This window comes from Geotrypetes seraphini, chromosome 1 (assembly GCF_902459505.1).
Source record: "Geotrypetes seraphini chromosome 1, aGeoSer1.1, whole genome shotgun sequence".
In the NCBI taxonomy this organism is placed as follows: Eukaryota; Metazoa; Chordata; class Amphibia; order Gymnophiona; family Dermophiidae; genus Geotrypetes; species Geotrypetes seraphini.
This window is the reverse complement of record NC_047084.1, coordinates 389,362,910-389,385,679: the sequence shown is the minus strand read 5'-3', so window position 1 is coordinate 389,385,679 and position 22,770 is coordinate 389,362,910. Positions and strand designations below refer to the sequence as shown.

The following is a 22,770-nucleotide window of genomic DNA, read 5'->3' as shown; positions in this document are numbered from 1 at the left end:
GGCCACTATCCAATTCAGAGCATTCCTTCCTCAGCAGCATCTGGATGCTCTCCTTCAGCTGTGCCGCAAAGTGTCTTCCCTTTCTTCACTCTCAGCGAGACATATGCTGGTACTACTCGGTCACATGGCTTTGACCGTTCATGTGACTCCTTTTGCCAGACTTCACCTCAGAATACCTTGGTGGACACTGGCATCTCAGTGGGCACAGGTTTGCGATCAACTCTCTCGACACATTACAGTCATTACTTCATTGAGACAGTCTCTCTACTGGTGGATGCTCTCTTCCAATCTCTCCAGAGGTTTACTGTTTCAGACACCCCCTCATCAGAAGGTCCTCACAACAGATTCCTCGACCTATGCTTGGGGGGCTCATCTCAACGGTCTCCGTACTCAAGGCCACTGGTCCAGCACGGATCATTAGTGTCATGTCAATCTGTTGGAACTCGGAGAGATCTTCAATGCTCTTAAAGCTTTTCAGCATCTTCTGCACGACCAGGTAGTCCTTATTCGGACAATCAAGTTGCTATGTACTATGTCAATGAGTAGGGAGGAACAGGATCTCTCCCTCTTTGTCAAGAAGCTCAAAGGGTATGGGACTGGGCGATCCTTCCTGAAAGCTGTTTATATTCAAGGAGAGAAAAACTGTCTGGCGGACAAGTTGAGTTGTCTTCTGCAACCTCACGAATGGACACTCAATTCTTCGCCGCTTCATCACATTTTTTCTCAGTGGGGAATTCCTCAGATAGATCTCTTTGCATCTCCCCACAATCACAAACTGCCTCATTCTCCTCATCGCCTTGAGGCAGATGCTTTCCTTCTGGAATGGACGAATCTCTTCCTGTATGTATTCCCTACATTCCCTCTCATTCTCAAGACTCTTGTCAAGCTCAAGAACGATCATGCCACCATGGTTCTATTATTATTATTATTGTTTTTTGACTCTGTTTTATTTATATCTAGTGCTTACTTGAGGTTTCACCTCTTTCTCCCAGCACGGCCCTAATACCACTCTTAGAACCTATTGACTAGCCTGTCTGTTGCATCATGATTCTAATAGCTTCTCGGTGGCCCAGGCAACCCTGGTTTTCCCTTCTTCTTCAACTCAGCAGCAGGGAGCTATACCTTCTACCAATTTTTTCATCTCTGCTTACACAGAATCAAGGATCTCTACTTCATCCCAACCTGCAGTCTTTACACTTGACAGCTTGGTACCTCTCAACATAACTCCCCTTCAGTTTTCTCAACCTGTTCAGGACATTTTAGAGGCTTCCAGAAAGCCTGCCACTAGACAATGCTACCACCAAAACTGGTCTAGATTTTCTACGTGGTGCATTTCTCACAACAAGGAGCCTCGAGATACCTCCTTGTCTTCCGTCTTAGATTATATTCTGCACTTATCTACCTCTGGCCTAAAGTCTATATCCATTCAAGTCCATCGTAGTGCAATTGCTGCTTTCCATCAGCCTATCAAAGGGAAACCACTTTCTGCTCATCCTGTGGTTTCCAGATTTATGAAAGGACTTTTCATTGTCAAACCTCCTCTCAAACAGCCTCCAGTGGCTTGGGAACTCAATGTTGTTTTTGCTCAGTTGATAAAGCCTCCATTTGAACCAATGTCTATGGCTCATCTGAAATATCTCACTTGGAAAGTGGTGTTTCTCATTGCTCTCACATCTGCTCGATGAGTCAGTGAGCTGCAAGCTTTAGTTGCTGATCCACCTTTCACAGTATTCCATCATGACAAGATGGTCCTAAATTCTTACCTAAAGTGGTTTCAGAATTTCATCTCAATCAATCCATTGTACTTCTAGTGTTTTTTCCAAAGCCTCATTCTCATCCTGGAGAATCAGTTCTTCATACCCTGGACTGTAAGCGTGCTTTGGCCTTCTACTTAGAACACACCAAACCACACAGATCTGCTCCTCAACTTTTTGTCTCCTTCGATCCGAACAAGTTGGGACATCCAATTTTTAAGCGAACCATCTCCAACTGGATGGCTGCTTTTATCTCTTTCTGCTATGCTCAGGCTGGACTGCATCTATAGAGTCGAGTCACAGCCCACAAAGTCAGAGCCATGACAGCTTCAGTAGCTTTCCTCAGATCCACTCCTATTGAGGAAATTTGCAAAGCTGTCACCTGGTCCTCGGTTCATACTTTCACCTCTCATTATTGTCTGGATGTTTTCTCAGATGGGACGGTTAGCTTGGATGTCACCCACATGTGAGAATAGGCTGCCTGCTTGTCCTGGGATAAAGCACAGTTACTTACCGTAACAGGTGTTATCCAGGGACAGCCAGCAGCTATTCTAAGAACCCACCCACCTCCCCTGGTTGGCTTCTCTGCTAGCTATCTGAACTGAGGAGACACGCCTAGTGCTGGGCGGGAAGGCACTCATGAATGTGCGGTAAGGCAGACTCGAAACTTCTGAGTTTCTTCAAGCAAGTCTGCTTACGAGGCTGTCCGCATCCGGACTCCGTGAATGATGTTACCCACATGGGATAATAGCTGCCTGCTGTCGCTGGATAACATCTGTTATGGTAAGTAACTGTGCTTTTTACACACACACACATGGTGCAAGACAAAAATGGCAGGAAGGATGCCCACTCCTTCCTGCCACCAGAGGCCCACTCCCATATCAGGCACCCCTCCAAACATTCTCTCCCCCCCCCCTAAAAAAAAAAAAGGCAGGAGGATATCCACTCCCTCCTGCCACTGAAAGCCCACTCCCTTGCCAGGCACCCCCACAAACATCCCCTTCCCTCCCACTTCCTCCTCTGAAAAAAAGGCAGGAGCAATGCCCACTTCCTCCTGCCATCAGAGGTCTCCCGAAACCTGCACCACCATCTTCTGAACCCAAACACCCTCCCCCCCCCCCTCTTTTACCTTTTTAGAAAAGTTGGAGCAGGAGGGAAGCTCAGACCGTCTTACTCGTAGGCCCGCCAATTCAAAATGGTGGGCCTTTCCCTCCCTGGTTTATTACATGTTGCACAGGTAGGGACCTAAGGCATCTGAGACAATCAAGACCTTAGGTCCCTCCCTCTGAATCCCAGAGCATAAAATGCACCAGGGAGGAAAAGGCCCACCATTTTGAATTGGGGGCCTATGAGCAAGATGGATTGAGCTTCCCTCCCACTCCAACTTCTCTAAAAAGGAGCAGGGGGGAGGGTTCAGAGGTTAGGGTGGGGTTTCAGTGAACCTCTGGAGGCAGGAGGAAGTGGGCATCCCTCCTCCCTTTTTTCGGGACGGTGGAAGAGAGAGGGTAGGAGATGTTTGGGGGGATGCCTGGTGCGGGAGTGGGCCTTAGGTGACAGGAGGGAGTGGGCATCCCTTCTGCCATTTTTCTCACGCAGGGGAGATGGGGTCAGCATGGCAAGAGGAAGTGGGCATTTCTCCTGCAGTTTTTACTGGTGCAGGGGGGGGGGATCAGTTCCCGGTGCCAGTTCATCGGGTGAGGGGGATTATTCTGGATGAGAATCATACCATGCACAACCAGGCGGACATAGTGGTCTGCAAGGGTTTCAGTATGTTATGGAAACTTTGAACACTCAGAGACTATGTTGACTTTTCTGCTTTTAAAATTCTGTTAAAGTCATTGGTTCTCGGGCACTTGGATTATTACAATATCTTTTATATGGCAAACACTAAGAAAAATCTATTTAAGATATGAATAATCCAGAATACTGTGATTAGGCTCATTTATGGACTAAGGAAATATGATCACATCATATATTGTTATTGTGAATTGCATTGGCTACCCGTGGAGGCACAAATTCTTTTTAAACTGGGATGTTTTTATTATAAGGTATTAATGGGTTTGGTTCCTTCCCACCTAACTGAGTTGTTTTGTTATTCTTCTACACATCACTCGCATGTTACCAAAGCCTTTTTTATTTTTCCACCATTCAAGGATGTAGGTACAAAAGATATCATGATAAAACCCTCTCTTTTCAAATTGCTTTATGGGATAAAGATTTCAAGCGGCTCTCATCATCATCCATTTCTCACCTCCATTACAGGAAACAACTCAAGACTTTCTTGTTTATTAAATTTCTTAGCTCTTAATACTAATATATTTTTCATTTTGATTTATGTATCGTAGCTAATCTTTTGCAAACCACATTGAATTTTACGGTAATGGTAGTCTAGAAATTAATTCTTATGTTATAAGAATTGTTGCTGCTGGGTCAGACCAGTGGTCCATCATGCCCAGCAGTCCACTCAAGCAGCGGCCCCCAGGTCAAAGACCAGTGCTCTAAATGAGTCCAGCCTCACCTGCGTATGTTCCAGTATAGCAGGAACTTGTCCAACTTTGTCTTGAATTCCTGGAGGGTGTTTCCCCCTATAACAGACTCCGGAAGAGTGTTCCAGTTTTCTACCACTCTCTTGGTGAAGAAAAACTTCCTTACGTTTGTATGGAATCTATCCCCTTTCAACTTTAGAGATTGCCCTCTCATTCTCCCTACCTTGGAGAGGGTGAATAATCTGTCTTTATCTGCTAAGTCTGTTCTCTTCAGTACTTTGAATGTTATGATCATGTCCCCTCTCAGTCTCCTCTTTTCAAGGGAGAAGAAGCCCAGTTTCTCCAATCTCTCACTGTACGGCAACTCCTCCAGCCCCTTAACAATTTTAGTCGCTCTTCACTGGACCCTTTCGAGTAGTACTGCGTCATTCTTCATGTAATGAGACCAGTGCCTGGTACAGCAGCATGATAATCTTCTCCGATCTGTTCGTGATCCCCTTCTTTATCATTTCTAGCATTCTGTTCACCTTTTTCGCCACCGCTGCACTTTGCGCGGACGGCTTCATCAACTTGTCGATCAGAAATCCCAAGTCTCTTTCCTGGGAGGTCTCTCCAAGTACCTCCCCAGACATTCTGTATTCGTGCATGAGATTTTTGTTACCAACATGCATCACTTTACACTTATCCACGTTGAACTTCATTTGCCATTTCGATGCCTATTTCTCGAGCTTGATTATGTCACGTTGCAGATCTTTGCAATCCCCCTGTGTCTTCACTACTCTGAATAATTTCGTTATCGTCCACAATTTAATTCACCTCTCTCATCGTACCAATGTCCTGATTGTTTATAAAGATGTCCAAGCACCAAGTCCTGCGGCACCCCACTGGTGATGCTCTTCCAGTCCGAGTATTGTCCATTTACCCCCACTCTCTGATTCCTATGCTCCGGCCAGTTTTTAATTTACCTGAGTATTTCACCCTCGATTCCATGGCTTGCAATTTTCCGAAGTAGTCGTTCATGTGGAACCTTGTCGAACGCCTTCTTAAAATCCAGATATACAATGTCGACTGGGTCGCCCTTGTCTATCTGCCTGTTTACTCCCTCAAAGTGCAGCAAGTTCGTCAAACAAGATCTCCCTTTGCTGAAACCGTGCTGGCTGGTCCTCATCAGACGTGTCCGTCAAGGTGATCAATGATGCGGTCCTTTATTAGCACCTCTACCATCTTTCCCGGTACCGAGGTCAGACTCACCAGTCTGTAGTTTCCCAGATCTCCTCCTCAAACTTTTTTTGAAGATCGGTGTAACATTCGCCACCTTCCAGTCTTCTGGAATCTTTCCCGATTTGATCAACAGATTGGCTATTAGTTGAAGCAGTTCAGCTATAATCCCTTTCAGTTGCCATCCGGTCCTGGGCATTTATCGCTCTTAAGCCTATCGCTCTTCCTGCATACCTCTTCTAGACTGACCGTCAACCCTGTCTGTTTCCAGTCTTCATTTCCAGCATATAACCTGATGGGTTCCGGTATGCTGTGTATATCCTCTTCGGTAAATACAGACGCACAAAATGTGTTCAGTTTGTCAGCGATTGCTTTGTTCTCCTTTAGCAGTCCTTTTATTCCATGGTCAACCAACGGTCCCACTGCTTCCTTCGCGGGTTGATTCCCCTTAATGTGTCGAAAGAACGGCTTGAAGTTTTTCGCCTCCTTGGCTATTTTTTCCTCGTAGTCTCTTTAGTCCCCTTTTACCGTCTTATGGCACCTGCGTTGATGTTATTTGTGCTTATTCCAGTTTTCGTCCGTTCTTGACCTTTTCCACTCCTTAAACGAAGTTTTCTTGTTAGAAGTTTGCAGATTCACAGAGTCCATGTTGTGCATAGTTTCCATGTCCTTATGCTTGGCCTGCTTTTCCTTGCTTGACCAGGCCTGATTCTTTACAGGGAATTTAAGGTCCATTGCTGGAGGGTCTCACATCTGCATCCCATAACTGGTCCACCTCAGCCTTTCTGCTGGGCAATAGTATTATAACTTTCTTTCCATGCAATAGCTTGCAGATTGTTCTGGTTTTGTTTTTGTTTGTGCTTGCTTATCTCAATGGCTAGTCCAGTCTGTAGAAATGTTCCAGTACAGTAGCTCAGAAATTGCCACATAATTCAGAGAAACAGCATCTAAGCTTGAAGTTTCACAGTGTTTGAGAGATGGCCTGTTAAAACTGAAGTTACACAGAAACCAATTTAGCTCAGCTTGGCCTGTTTTCTGTCCTCTAGCCTTATACCCAGGGTCTGATGAGAGGGGGGTCTCACAGGGGTCTTCCTCAGCACCTTCCATGTTCCTTTCAATAATAAACCTCTAGCTACTCATCCACTAATCTCCAGGTTTATGAAAGGACTCATTTACTCAAAATCTCCAATCAAACTTCCTCTAGTTATTTGGGATCTCAATGTAGTCCTCATCATTCTGATGAAGCCTCTGTTTGAACCTCTTGCAACTACTTTTCTTAAGTACCTCACATGGAAAGTAGTTTTCTTAATCTGTATCACTTCAGCTCACTGAGTCAGTGAACTCCAACCATACATGCTCCATAAATTAATCATGTAATTTAAATGGTTCTTTTTTTTCCTCACACCCAGGCTATTTTTCAGTTATTTTCAACCTTAAAAGTTATTTTATTTTTAGAAAAATCCTTTCATATCTAATAATAGATGATGGCTGGAACAAAACAAACTAAATTATTTATTACATAGAGCTTTCTGGACCCCTGTTCGTTTATATAAATTAGATATTTCCAAGTCTAATAGATGCTGGCATTGTCATCTTGAAACTGGGACTTTAGATCATTTACTTTACTATTGTCCCTTTATACTGCAGTTTTGGAGGTCTATTTGGGACCAAGTAAATAAGTTATTAGAGAATCCAGTGGCTTTATCTTATTATACTATTTTATTTGGTACACTTATGAGAGCTAAAAGCCAATTATCTGTGAGAAATAACAAGCTTCCTTTTGTAATGACAGGGGTTGCCATGCAGCTTATTTTAAGAAATTGGAAAAACTGGGATAGGTTGAACTACCCATTCTGGTGGGAATACCTGTGTTATACTTATAAAATGGAACGTTGCATGGCCATACAACAGGGATGCTTTAAGAATTTTATGGATGTTTGGGAGCCATTAGCTAAATACTGTAAAGAGGAATAATTAATTTAATTTTATAGACAAGTAAACATACACATCCTGGGGGGTGGGGAGGTAAGGGAAGGGAATTGATTCAAGGTTTTAATGAATAGTTTCATGAAGGTTTTATTATAATTGTTTATTAGTTGGGAGGATGGGGAAATTTTATTATGCAGTAGTATTTGTAAGTTTTGTTGCGCTTATTATGTAATGTGCAAATGTGAATCATTTTATTGCGCATTTATAGTTTGAAAAATCAATAAAGAATTTTAAAAAAAAAGTCTACATGAACACATCCCATTTTATAAAGAGAATACATGTGTTGGGGGAAATTGGCCATGCTGACTTATACAGTGCTTGTTTCAGCCAGGGCTTTAAAACAAGGGACTTGTAGGTAAGTGCAATTATAAAGTAATTATTTTGAATTTGTGTGCTAGGATGAGTGCACCTCTTGTAACCCTGTGATTCTACTATGGCTTCTTTATTAGAAGATTAATGTCAATGTGGGATTATATATTATTTATTAGATAATATAAATTCTTAGAAATATGGCAATCAGGTTATAAAAATATACTAACGATTATACAAAAAATCATTATGCTTAAAGCTAAATTAAAAAGGCGGCTTCACTACCTAATTAGTGGCACTCAACACATGTTGATTTAATGTGTAAAAGTTGTGAAATCACTAAGAGGTCCTTTTACTAAGGTGTGCTAACCAATTTTGCTCATGCTAAATGTTAAGATGTATATTCCTGTGGTCATTTTAACATTTAGCATACTCCAAATTGGTTAGTGCACCTTAGTGAAAGGACCCCTAAGTGCCAACAACTCTATATGGAAGCTGTTCGTTTTATCGATTTGTAAAATGACTTGACACTTCTTCTGCACATGCTGGCGATACACATAAGAACATAAGAATTGCTGCTGCTGGGACAGACCAATGGTCCATCGTGCCCAGCAGTCCGCTCGCACGGCGGCACTTAGGTCAAATATTTTGAAAAGGTTCTAAAATACCACCAGAACTGAACCTGCCCTGATGTGAATGACCCAAATCCCTTCTTTCTGATCGTCATAAAATGGGGCTTGTCCAATACTACTTCAAACAGATTGTAGTCTTTGTAATGTGGTTATAAAGTCCTATATTAAAAAAAAGCACTCTAAATAAATGTGATTATTTTCTTTCAATCTATCCATTTTGTTTAGTTGTTGGATTTGAGAGCTTTATTCTTAGTATTAATTGAATTTTTGCAAATTTGCAGAAAGCTAAAATGTTTACATTGTAAAGTATTTTCTTTCTACTTGCATATTTAAACAGATGGTTTTCTGTTTTGCAGAACTTAAAGAAGCTGGCCTTTTGCCACTAGTTGTAAAAAGATCATATAAGGAAACAGAGAACAAAGTGCATTTGTCCACAAAAAAGCAAAAGCATCTTCTTAAAGAGTATAAAAAGGGAAGTAAAAAAGAACGGCACTACAGAGATAAAAGAAATACAAGGACAGAAAAGCAAAGAGAAAAAAAGCACAAGAAACAGTTTGTCTCAAGCAGTCATTACATGGAAGAGGACTTTCCCAGAGGGAATACAGTTCAGTTGCCTGAATACAGCACACAGATCCCTTGGAAATATGACCCTGTTTTGTTCACAAGAGGCAAGGAAGTGCAGCATGCAGCTGAGTTTCCAGATGCAGCTGAAAGGAAAAAGAAGAAAAAACAGAACAAGAAAAGAAAGAGAGATCACAGCACAGATGCAAATGAGAGCTTATTCTTAATAAAACAAAGGAAGAAGAAAGCAAAAAAGTACTTTTCTAATCATTGATTATCCAAGGGGTAAAGTAAACAGTATTTTGGGGCAGTATATTAAGAATTATGGCAATTTAAAAGTTGTGCCAGCTGGACAGGTGTCAATCTGCTCTTTCCTCAGTGAGGTTACCATAGTGGTTCAGCTAGTGGGAAAAGTAAAACTCTATAACTAAAATATATCAAAATTGCTGGTATAAAGCAAGAAACCTATCTTTACCTTGATGAAGCACAGAAATTTTTGAGAGATACTCTGTCCTTTTCATAACATGAAGTTCACTAATTCACTTTGAGAACAGTGTACTAAATTAGGAAAGCTTGTGAACTATTTGTGAAATGGTGTGTGAAATTTTTCTACCAGGATTTACATTCTGTGAAAAAAATAACATGCAAAGTTTGTTTTTTTTAATAAGAAATCAAACTAAAATTTGCTATAGCTTATATTTGGACACTTTTCAAAGAACAAAATGTACAGATGATTAGTTAGTGTGAATAGAAAGAACTTTGCAAAGGCACTTTGGACCTGATTCCATAAACAGCATCTGTTTGGCATGTTGTCAATCAACCGCTAAGCACTGTATATAGGTGTTCTTAGGTGCCAGTAGATGTTAAGGGCCTGATTCTGTAAACAGCGCCAAGGTTAGGCGCTGCTAGGTACCCTAATCATGGATGCCTATCAATTCCTAACTAAAATTCAGGCACAACGTTTTTTTAATTGGCATGGTAATTGACCACACCATTAAAAACCAATTGAAAAAAATTTAAAAATTAGTTAATTAGGGTTACATATAAATAGGCATGGTTGACTTAGGCGCCTATCACAAGGACGCCTAGTGATGCCTAAGCATGCCTAGGCACCGTAAGAGTGAATCTGTAAGCTCACCTAGTGGTTGATGACAAGCGCACTGATCGGCACCTACAAGTTAGGCATGGTTTGGTGCTATTTATAGAATCAGGCACTAAATCCCTTAGGCACACTCCATTTATTAAAGGCCAGGCCTAAAGTAGTCGTCTACCGGCACCTAACTCAATCCATACCCCAAATCTGACCCTAACCAAACCTACTTGCCAATAGGAACCTCAGTGTAGACGCCTGCCTCGAAGCGGTGGGTACCTACCAGCAAATTAATTTTTAAATATTTTTTACTGGCGCTTTTAATTATCATTGCCAATTAAGCCAACTTTAAAAAATTAAATTAGGTGTCTAGATCAGCTAGGCCTAACTGTAGGTGTGTTTTAGAGACTATAGGTGTCTTAGAGAATCAGGGCCTTTGTGCTCTAAAATGCTAATTAGTAGGAATTATTGCAAATGACATATATACTATTTAGTATTTTAAGGATCTTTCTGCTGAAATGCACTAAAGTTTTGCATTTAACTTTGTGTTAAGGGCAAGGCCTGTTCAATAGCTGTTGGCATTCCCAGTATGGCCCTATAAAATTACCACACAGAAAGTACTTAACCGCATAGGAAGTATACTTATAAATGGCACAGATGCACCAGTGACAGAGCCTGGTAAGATATTAAGCACTAACTGCAGTTCTCAATCCATGCCTATTCCCTACTCATTTCCCTGTAACAGAATGTACAGTACTTAGTGTGTGAATTAATTAATGCACACTGTAATGTAATGTAATACTTAACCACACACTAAGGTTAAAATTCTAGAAATGGTGCCTAAATTAAGGCACCTAAGTTAAATAACAAATGCTGTTTAAAATGGCAAAAAACAGCACCGTTAAAACACCTACCGGTGTCTGAATACGCACCGGAATCATGCTTAACTAGGCGTTTTATTACACTGCTTGCCACTATGTGCGAGGCTAACACCAGAATTGGCGTTTGGTGGCCTAAAGCACCTACATAGGCATGTTTGATGACAAAAATAGGCACTGGAAATGTAGGCCCGGTAAACCCTGGCCTACATTTCCAGCACCTATCTTTCACGGAGGCGCAGTTCTCTGTAGGGCGCTGATGAATGATTGGTAACGACAGCCGATTTTTAGACAGCTGCTGATGTCGTCACCCTATAGAGAATCCATGCTTAATTGACTAAGGGGCTGATTCTGTAAGTGGCTCCTGAAATGGCAGGCGCCTAGAAGAATGGTGCCTGCTGCGTGTCATTCACGTTCAGGCGCCACTTAGAGAATCACAGCTACTGGGGCCTAATGATGAATTTAGGTGCTGGTAATGTAGGCCAGGGTTTTAAAGGCCTAAATTTACGGCACCTAGGTTCATCGTGGAATTGTGCTTAGCGGCACTTAGTGATGCCTAAGGCCAACTCCGCCCCTAAATACACCTATTTAGGCATGCAGAATCACTAAGCACCTCTAGGTGCCCGGGTATTGGCCACCAGTTCCAGGAGGTGCCTAGCACCGCCTAAGTTTTAAAATTGTATTTGAATCGGTTTGTAATGGCGTGATCAATTGCATGGCTTAAAGCTGATTAAAACAGTAAAGTTAGGTGCCAGCAGGCAGATTTAGGTGCCTAACTTTCGGATGCCCTTACAGAATTTGGCCCTAACAATTTAATGCACACTATTAGAAGGGAGTCTTCATGTGCAAAGTACTATTAGTGTATTGCTCTTTGTTTACAGTTTTGATGCTGAGATATTGAAACTGATTCTTTTTGAAAATTCAATATTTAATTAACAGAATGTTAGATGTTAAACCACTCTCTGTTACTGTGTATACCAAGATCTTGAATAACAACAATGCACCTAGTGGGTCATTTTCTAACAGCACACACACTAACTACCACAGAGTCCATAGGAATAAAATGGGCTCTGCAGTAAATAGCATATGCTGTTAATTTGTGAACAACAAAAAAGACCCTTTAAATACCATGAAGCAATTGCTTGAGTTTTTAAATAAGCCAAAATGTCAGCGGGAAGGACATGCTCTTTCTTGAAAGGATAGTTACTGTAGTTAGCAAATTGCTTGTTCTCAGGTTTTACGTTTTACAAGCAAACTGAAGTAATCCCTTTTGTAAAATGCAACATTTCCCAGCAAGATTAACCATTCATTGCCTTTATAGTTTTGATAACCAAAAACTTTTATAAGAAAATTAAACTTACCATTCAATGATTTAAACGCTTATCTGTTAAATGTATGTTACCATCACACCTAGTAAGGTGCATACAACAGAAGAGGCAAGAGTAGACTGTGGTAAGGAAAAAACATTGTTAATAATGTATAAAACCAAAAGATTTGTGATTTCTTCTGAAGTATTTCACTTTTTATATCATCTTTAATGCTTTTGTTTCTTGAATAGATGAAATAACATTTAACTTCCTTAAAGTTCTGTAGGATAGCTTTTAAATTATATTTTTTAAAAATCTTTTTAAGGGGTTTATTTAGTTCAAATGTTTATGTAATGTTCTTTATTGCATTTCTGCAAGTAAGGTAAAATCATATTAAATGTGATACTGTTAATGTGATGTTAAAATTTGATACAGGCTAACTGAAAAGTTTAAAAACATCAGCTATGAATTCTTTATGTACTACAATTAAAAAAAAACCCTATAAATAACTTTTCACATATTGTAGACTTGATTTATCATTTTCTTTTCATGTTTTCTGACAAACCGAAGAGATAAAGAGCATTTATACTTGCTTTTCATAAATATTTTGCTTACTTACGTCCCACAATTTAATTGATAATTTATTGTAAAAGAAAATAAAACTGCACTGAACTTTGCAAAAATGAAGATTTCATGATTGATTTTTAAACCAAAGCAGAAAACACATACATTATTATTAAAGAACATAAGCATAGCCTTACTGGGTCAGACCAATGGTCCATTAAGCCCAGTAGCCCGTCCTCACGGTGGCCAATCCAGGTCCTTAATACTTGGCCAAAACCCCAAGAAGTAGCAAAATTCCATGCTACCAATCCAGGATAAGCAGTGGCTTCCCCCCATGTCATTCTCAATAACAGACTATAGACTTTTCCTCCAGGAAATTGTCCAAACCTTTCTGAAAACAAGCTACACTGTCTACTCTTACCACAACCCCTGGTAATACGTTCTAGAGCTTAACTATTCTCTGAGTGAAAAAATATTTCCTCCTGTTGGATTTAAAAGTATTTCCCTGTAGCTTCGAGTGTCCTATAGTCTTTGTAATTTTTGACAGAGTGAAAAATCGATCCACTTGTGCTCGTTCTACTCCACTCAGGATTTTGTAGACTGTAATCATACCTCCCCTCAGCCGTCTCTTTTCCAAGCTGAAGAGCCCTAACCTTTTTAGTCTTTCCTCATACGAGAGGAATTCCATTCCCTTTATCATCTTAGTCGCTCTTCTTTGAACCTTTTCTAGTGCCGCTATGTCTTTCTTGAGATAAGGAGACCAGAATTGAATGCAATACTCCAGATGAGGTTGCACAATGGAACAATACAGGGGCGTTATAACATTCTTAGTCTTGTTAACCATCCCTTTTTTAATAATTCCTAGCATCCTGTTTGCTTTTTTTGGCCGCCACCACACATTAGGTGGAAGGTTTCATTGTATTGTCTTTGATGACACCCAGATCCTTTTCTTTTTTTATTTATTTATTTATTTATTTATTTATTCATTTATCATTATTTCAACAAAATAAACTTATTGAACAAACAAAAGCTTTTCCAAATTAAAATATTCAAAGAAAGTGAAATTCGATCAAAATTGATATACATAAAAACTTTTGGATAGTCCACATTAAAGAGAGAAACAAGTCACATCATTGGGAATGAAAAAATAAAGAATCAAATTAACAAAATCAAAATCTAATGGTACTTCATTGTCTTCATTTTAAATCAGACCAGTAGATTGGAGTCAATTGGAATTCTGCATTATCACTCCCTTCCCTTCCAAAAAATACTGCAATTGGGAAGGTTCATAAAAAACAAAAGTATTCTGGTCCAAGTAAATGAAACATTTACAAGAAAAACGCAATTGAAATTTTGCCCCCAAAGTTTTAACATTCTCTTTCAATTCCAGGAATCTTTTCCTTCTTGCTTGGGTTATTCTTGAGACATCAGAAAATATAGAAATTTTTCCATCCATAAAGGAGACTTCTTTCAACCTAAAAAATAGGCGAAGAAGCACTTCCTTATCTTGAAGAAATACAAATGTCACAAGAAGCGTTGTTCGAAGTACAACTTCTTCCTCTGAAGTTTCCAAAATTCTAGATATATTAATAGATCTTAAATCCACATTAGATCGAATAACATCAAAGCTTTTTAACAGAAAACGGTATAAAATATATTTTATGTAGAGGAGGAAGCCCTTCTTTGGGGTCTTTGAAAACTTCTTTCAGAAATTTATAGAACAAATCTTTTGGGGACATCGTAAGTGTTTTTGGGAAATTCAAAATTCTTAAGTTCAACTGTTTAGTATAGTTATCCATATTTTCCATTTTCCTCAAAAACACCAATTTGTCCTGAGTAAGTAAATTACAAGAGGATTGAACTCCTTTAACAGATTGCTCTAAGGATATAACTTTCTCCCTTTGGGCTTTTAAGTCCTCTTCAAACTTTTGCATATTCACATTTTGATTTTGAACAAGTGGTAGGATTCCTTATGGAGAGAGTCCAATGCAGTCCAAATTGAATCCAAGGTGATTTCAGCAGGTCTCTCTAGGGGTTGAAGAATTGGTAATTCCCCTTTCACTGCTGGAATTACTATAGCCGCCTTCGGTGAAGATAATCCAGTCGGAGGGTCCTGGGAAGTCAGTAAGCCCAATGGCTGCGCTATCAGCGTAGCTTCTGCTGACTTTGTAGCTACCAACATTCCTCCCCCACCCGGCCGTGAAGGAGGCGCTGGTCCCGCGGGGCTGAGCGAAGTCTCGCTCCCCAGCACCGACGCTTCCCTTGCGTTTGGCTCAGCGGGAACGCCCCGGGGTGAAGACATGAAGAAGCCGGAGATAGCTCCCTGCTGCTGCGATAGGCTCCGCCGGACGGGCTACCGCCGCTCTACCTCTTCTTTTGGGCAAAATGATAGTTAAGCTGAGAGAGCAAAAAAGTACTTTAAGGCAGGAACTATAGTCACCGTGTCTTGTTTCTCTCATCCACCCAGATCCTTGTCTTGTGCGCTAACCCCCAAGTTGGACCCTAGCATCCAGTAACTGTGATTTGGGTTACAGGACTCTGATGTTGGATTTTTTAAATATTTGGGAGGTCATCTTAGAAGACATGCATAGCAATTCTATGTGCAAAGAGCATTTACTCATGTAGATGGTAAACATGTTAAAAGCCACTATTTATACACAATCAAGTCACATTATTATGACCACTGCCTACCTCTGATGTCAGAGACACACAGCCAATGCATGTGTCACGCGCAGACGTCATGGATATATAAGGTGGGATGTCAGCAAGTTGCCAATATAGCAACCGTGGCTGCATGGGGAAAAGTGCGATTTATCAGACATCAGGCCAAGAGTGGCAACATTTTGGAAATGGCAGAGTTTGTGAACTGTTTACGGGCTGATGTGGTTAAAGTGGACTGTGAGTGGACAAATGGAACCTTTTCGACAACCCGACATGGTAACTGTGGGGCAGCGCGAGCCTTCGATGTGAGAGGTAAATATCGGATATGCAGGTTGGTATGGGCTGATCGGCATGCTACCATGAGGCAACTCACTGTCCAAATGAACCAGGGGGCTTTCAGATGTGTGTCCAAAATGACTGTGCAGCAAACACTGTTTTGAATGGAGCTCTGGAGCAGATGGCTGGTGACTGCACCCATGCTCACAAGGGTTCATCGCAAAAAGCGGCTTCAGTTTGCACAGGAGTACCGACATCGGACTTGCAGCAAATGGCAGAGGGTTGCCTTCTCTGATGAGTCATGTTTTGAGCTCCATCGAATGGATGGAGATTAGTCAGGCGTGAAACTACTAAGAACAAACACCCAGCAACCACTGTTGGACATACACAAGCTGGTGGCAGCAGTGATATGGTCTGGATCCCTTGATACTTCTAGAAGGCACGCTCAACCGATATGGGTATCTCTATCCTTGCTAATCAAGTACACCTGTACATGTTGATGGTCTTCCCTATGACCGACGGGATCTTTCAACAGAACAATGCGACCTCATACCACCAGTATTGCTTGTGAGTGGTTTGCAGAGCATGACCAAGACTTCCAGCTGCTTCCCTGGCCTCCGAATTCCTCAGACCTTAACCCAATCGAGCACATTTGGGACCACCTCGATCGACATGTTCGATGACTAGATCCACCACCACATACCTGTCAGCAGCTATCAAACGCACTACAATCTACATGCTCCAGATACCTCTAGCAAGCACCCAGCGTCTTATTGAGTCACATATTTTCTTTAGGATGAAATATGGCAGTTGAATTGTATGGGGGGTGATGTAGGCGCAGGACGCAATGTTTAACATGTTTTGATACTTGATAGTTTTATTATGTATGTGTTGTGATCATTGAGACTTTGTTGTTTATGTGTTTGGATTATGTACATTATTGTTGTGACCCGTATTGGGAAAAGCGGGATCTAAATAAATTAAAAAACAAAACAAACTCCCATGGCATTTGGCGCCGTCTGTGCTGCCAGAGGCGGTTATTCTGGATATTAGCAGGTGGACATAAAGTGACTCAACTGTGTATGTAGAATTGACACAACATACAGATCTAAAGGGAGTATGTTAAAAAAAGTTAGGGCTTTTCAAAAAATTATACATGTGTGCCTACATCCCATATAATAAAACGTTAGTGGCGCATGCGCTTTTAAAAAAGCGTGATCCCTGCCACTGTGGTGTGTGATCTGTGGCCGTGTTCCATTTTAGAACCCGGCCAGGGATCACTCTGGCCACTCCCCTCCTCCCGCCCTCACTCACCAACCCAAAGCAAGCTTGAACACACCTCCCGCCCTCACCTCACCAACCCGAAGCAAGCTCGAACACACCTCCCGCCCTCGCTCACCGCTGCTGCCGCTGCCACTGATCCTCCTCTTCTGGACAGCCTGCGATCGTGGCCGGCTTTGGCGGGCCTCGAGGGCCGCTTTCCGACCTCAGAGGCACGTTCCCTCTGACGCACAGGATCGCATCGGGGGGGAGCTTGCTTACGGGTTGGGGAATGGCCTGCGAGGTTCGCTGGGGCCAGCCACCACGATTGCGGCCTGCTTTGAAGAGGAGCAGGCCAGAAGACGCCGGGATGGAGGGAGGGTAAACAGGGGGATCAATACAGGGGGCCAGATGGAGAGGGAAAGGGGGCTGCTTTGGGGGGAGGTGTGCTGGGGACAGACAGTTTTGCTCTGGGGGGAAAACAGAAAGGGCCATGGAGAGACAGGGCGAGGGAAAGGGGCTGCTTTGGGGGAGGGGTGTGCTGGGGGAAGACAGAGGAGGCCATGGAGAGATAGGAAGAGGGAAAGGGGGCTGCTTTGGGTGGGAGGTGTGTTGGGAACAGACAGCTTTGCTCTGGGGGGAAGACAGAAGGGGCCATGGAGAGACAGGGGGAGGGAAAGGGGGCTGCTTTGGGTGGAGGGGTGTGCTTAGGGCAAACAGCTTTGCTTGGGAAGACAGAAGAGGGTCATGGAGAGACAGTTAGGGAGAGGGAAAAGGGGCTGCTTTGGGGGGAGTTATGTGCTGGGGGCAGACAGCTTTGCTTGGGGGGGAAGACAGAAGGACACAGACAGAGGCCAAGGAGAGAGAGATAAAGAAACACAGACAGACACATCTGATCTCAGCCAGCCTTGACATGAGAGTTATGACCCAACATTTTTCACACATGCCGTGCTTTTTCAAGGGTCTCCCTATAAAAATAGAAAGGGGACAGTTGTAAAACCTTCATATAACGACCCCTCTCCCTCAAATATATCTTGTTCACCACCTCCTCGTCAAAAAGTTATTTTTATGGCACCTTAGTGGCACTGGGCAAACAGGTAGTAAGGCTATTTTACCATGTGTTTAGATTCCAGTCACTGACATTCCAGATGTTGTATGAGGGGTGAGGGGATCAATACCTTTGGATGGGGAGCCTGAGGGATTACTGCTAGGGATGTGAACTATGGAGGAAGATTTTGGCATATCTAGTGTGACAGACACTTTATTCCTGAACGTTCAGGTCATCAATCCGTTCTCGCAAGAATTCTTGTAGAGAGCTTCATTAGTATTCTTTTGCTTTGCCTCTCATCCCTCTGGGCTGTCCTCCAATTTCTCAGTTGTTTCTCTACAAGTAAGATGGTAGGACCCAGTCTTTTCTGCTAATGTTTATTTTTCAATTATATTTGGGTTTTGGACCATTTATGAGACTTTTCAGTGCTGCAAATGATCCCAATCTTGAGGCATCTCTGGCTGGAGAGCGCAGGTCAAGGGTCTGCTTCCAAGGGGTAGACTGCTTTTCAGTGCACCCATTTAAACAGCCTGCACTAAAGGTTTGGGGGCTCACCCTTGAGAGCAAGGCTCACCCCAGGTTTTGTCCGCAGATATGCCAGATTTGATTATGACCCAAATTACAGATGATGTTAGGGTAGATATGATTTGGGAATAATTTGTTATTCCTGATTCGAAATTTTTTTGCAAATTGTTTTCAAAATATACGAGGTCCCACTGTCAGCTGGATAATTGTCCAATTAATATAATAAGTAATGCTCCATTTACTTTTAAAGCAAATTTATTCAAATGGATCACCTTCCTATTGAAAGATGGACGATTTGAGCAGGAGTTAGGGCAAATTATAGTTAAGCCTATAATAAAAAATCCCAAGGAATCCATAATGCGTGAAAATAATTATAGACCAGTAGCTAGTATTCCACTGTTTACAAAAAATAATGGAAGGGTTAGTAAATGCTGAGTTGGTAAAATATTTAGATAAATTTAACATCTTGCATGATTGTCAATCAGGATTTCGTTCAGGCTATAGTACAGAAACTGTATTGGCATCGTTGATTAACCATCTCAACATCCTACACAGTTTAGGCATCAGTGCCTTGATTCTCCAATTGGATTTGAGCAGTGCCTTTGATTTGGTATTGATGTATTGTTGGGCTGCTTAAATTCAATTGGAATCATGGGTAATGTACAGAAATGGTTCCAGGGCTTTCTAAAAAAATAAAAATAATAAAATAGATCTTACCAAGTTTACAGTGCAGGTAAATATTCTTCCTCATGGACAAATTCCTGTGGAGTCCTTCAGGGTTCTCCATTATAGCCAACATTGTTAAACATATATCTTGTTCCCTTGGCTAATTTATTACAAAGCCTGAATATGATATTCATCTATGATGATGATATCACTATATTAATACCAATAAAATCTTTTTCATCCAAATTGAACAATTTAATTTCAAATATTTTGAAAAAATAGAACAATGGACGATGAAGTCCAAACTTAAACTTAATCCTGAAAAAACTGGGATCTTTCTAGCCAGTCCTAATGACAAACTTACGGAGACTTCCATTCAACAAAATGGCCAAAACTTTGAAATAGCTACCAATATTAAAGTCTTGGAAGTAACCTTAGATCGTTACTTATCCTTTGAGAATCACACTGATCAAATGATTTAAAAATGCTTTGTGATTTTGTGGAAACTTAGAATCATAAAAAAGTTCTTTGATTTGGCTTCTTTTAGGATATTAGTACAATCCACTATCCTATCGACCCTAGATTACTGTAATATTATCTATCTGGGGTCATATAAGAAAACATTATTAGATTGTGTCTAGTACAGAACACAGCAGTACGCTTGATTTTTGGCTTGAAAAAGTATGATCACATTAGTCCTTTTTATTTACAGCTCCACTGGCTTCCTTTTGAAGCCAGAGTCATCTTTAAATTTGGATGCATTTGTTTTAAAGCACTCTTCAGTTTAATACCAACATATCTATCCTCTCAATTTAAATTATACATGTCAAGTAAGAATACAAGAAATTCTGGTATGTTTATGTACCCCACGCCAAAAGCATGTCGTTTCAAGAGTTCTTTGGAAAAGATTCTTGCTTTTCAAGCTGGAAAAACAAGTTCTTGGATGAGTTCTTTGATTGTTCAAACACAATCTTATTATGCATTTAGAAAGTCAATGAAAACTTACCTGTTTGAAAGATTTGTACACTAATTTTATTGTTATATTCTCTGACTTTGTATTTTCATTGAAATGTATTCTGTGTATTTTCAATGAAATGTAACAGTTCTCTTGATGTGAACCGCCCAGAACTATTGGTTGGGCGGTATATAAAAAATAAAATTATTATGATCTCAGATTGAGTGGCTCCATGGCAGTTTTTCTAGGATCGGGACCAACTGCATTCCGACCTCTGTCTGTGCGTGTGAGGTTCAGTGGGTGTTGAGATTTTTGGCCAGTTCGTTGGACCCAAGAGGCAGTTCGCATTCCAGTCTTGTTGAAGCAGACGTTCTCCCAGTAAACTGCAGCTTCAGCACAAGCAGCTCCCAGCATATAGCATAGCACAGTAACAGGCTGACAGTCTAAAAATAACAAAGGGTATATCATTAAGAAAATATATTTAAAAAATTTTTTAAATACACACCAATGTAACATCTTAAGTCAGTGGTCTCAAACTCGCGGCCCGGGGGCCACATGCGGCCCGCCAAGTCCTATTTTGAGGCCCTCAGTATGTTTATCGTAATCACAAAAGTAAAATAAAACAGTTTCTTGATCATATGTCTCTTTAGCTATAAATAACAATATTATTATTAAGACTTAGCCAAAAAGAAAGATTTATAAACTATAACTCATGCAAAATTGTCATTTCTTTAATAAGACATTAACTATTTTTTCTGAGGCTCTCCAAGTACCTACAAATCCAAAATGTGGCCCTGCAAAGGGGTTGAGTTTGAGACCACTGTCTTAAGTGTATATTAATGCAATATAAAGTCCTGTTCAAGCCATTAATACATTACCCTAACTTTAGAAATACTCTCCCAAGTAATAGGTTCATTAGGAGGTTGAAGTATCGTATGGAGGCAGAAAGCTCAGTGCATAGAACCTCTTATAACATATATACGGCCTATACGGCAGTGTTTTTCAACCTTTTTTGGGCAAAGGCACACTTGTTTCATGAAAAAAATCACGAGGCACACCACCATTAGAAAATGTTAAAAAATTTAACTCTGTGCCTATATTGACTATATATAAAGTAATTCTCTTGAATAGGAATCAAATAAACACAAAGAAAGTATTTTATAATTACTTTATTATGAAATATTAAGTAAACAGAATAGTGAAAAATTATAAAATACTTTATTCAGTGCGAAACCTGGGCCTGTTTGGCTGAACACAAAGCTGATATTCTGGCTGGAATCGAAGAAAGACACACACGTAGCTCTTCGTCAACAGCTCAGTCTCTCTCTGTATTTGGTTTTTATAGCAATCATGCTTGAAAAGCTAATCTCACACAGATATGTAGTGGAAAATGGGAGCAATGTCAAAATAGCTTTGTTTGCCAGAAGGGGGAACTCCTTGGCGGTATCCAACCAAAAACTGTCCAAAGGTAGATCAGCAAATCTTAGCTTGAAACCACGATTTTGTCTCAGTTCAGTTAGTTCCTCCTGCTCCTGTAAAGTCATGTCCTTTCCACCAACTGATGCTGAGCTATAAGGGTCTCTAACCCAGTCAAGGCATTCAGTGGAGACTGAAGAGAAATAAAATGAAAACTTCTCCTCAAGAGTTTTTAAATGTTTAACTATTATCTCACACAGTGCAGCAGTGTGAACACCTTGCCATTGCTTGGTGAGTGTGAACATTTCAAGATTGCCACTTTCCACGTGTTGATGCCAGAGTTGCACCTTTGAACGGAATCCATTTATTTTATCTGTACTTGTAAGCAGGTTTTCACTTCGGCCTTGCATTCGTGTGTTCAGTTCATTCAGATGATAAAATATATCTGCCAGGTATGCCAGCCTTGCACACCACTCATCACTTACAAGCTGCTTTGCGTAATCTGACCTCTCATTTGTCAGAAACACTTTAAGTTCCTCCCGCAGCTCATACACACGAACCAAGACCTTGCCACGCGACAACCACCGGACAGACACTTGTGCAGTTTTCCCACTTAAGTCCTCCTTTTTCAAGGTATTCTGATGTGACCCGAAAAATTTCTTCTCCTGTTGTTTTTTCTGGCAATGCCTTGCAAAAAAAGAAGTTTTCTCTAATTGCATCACAATCAACAAAACGCACATTGGCCAAGAGTTGAGCATGTCCACTGATATCAGTAGACTTGTCAAGTTGCAATGCAAATTTCTCACTGATACGGATCTTTTCCAAAACCACACTTTCGATGTCTGCAGACATGTCATTAATACGTCTGGAAATTGTGTTGTCTGAGAGAGGGACTTTGGCTATTTCCTTAGCTGCTTCAGGTCCGAGCATCTCCTCTACAATAGCTTTGCAGGCAGGAAGTATTAATGTCTCTGCCACAGTGTGCGACTTTTTTGACTTGGCTATAAGTTCAGCAACTTGATAGCTAGCTTTAAGAACTCTTTCATTTACCTTTGTGGTTTTTCTCATGAAAGTTGCCTGTTTCTCCGTGTTGTCACGCAGGCGAACAAAATAGTCCGCATTCTTGTTTTGAAGCGAAGGGTGTTTCGTTTGGAGATGGCATTTAAGTTTGCTTG

The 22,770-nt window shown here is 41.0% G+C and overlaps 1 protein-coding gene across 4 annotated transcripts in view; it reads left to right on the top strand.

Annotated features, from left to right (window-relative positions):
• The window catches only part of ZCCHC7 (zinc finger CCHC-type containing 7), a 489,275-nt gene extending 476,206 nt beyond the window's left edge, over positions 1-13,069 (top strand). For 3 of the 4 annotated variants that reach the window (XM_033917162.1, XM_033917145.1, XM_033917153.1), the window contains exon 9: positions 8,745-13,068. In XM_033917162.1, the coding sequence (XP_033773053.1) occupies positions 8,745-9,223 (479 nt within the window). In that variant the 3' untranslated portion in view covers positions 9,224-13,068. Of the gene's footprint in view, positions 1-8,744 lie in introns of all 4 variants that reach the window. The other variant, XM_033917137.1, reaches the window with a different exon arrangement.
• The last annotated feature ends 9,701 nt before the right edge of the window (positions 13,070-22,770 follow it).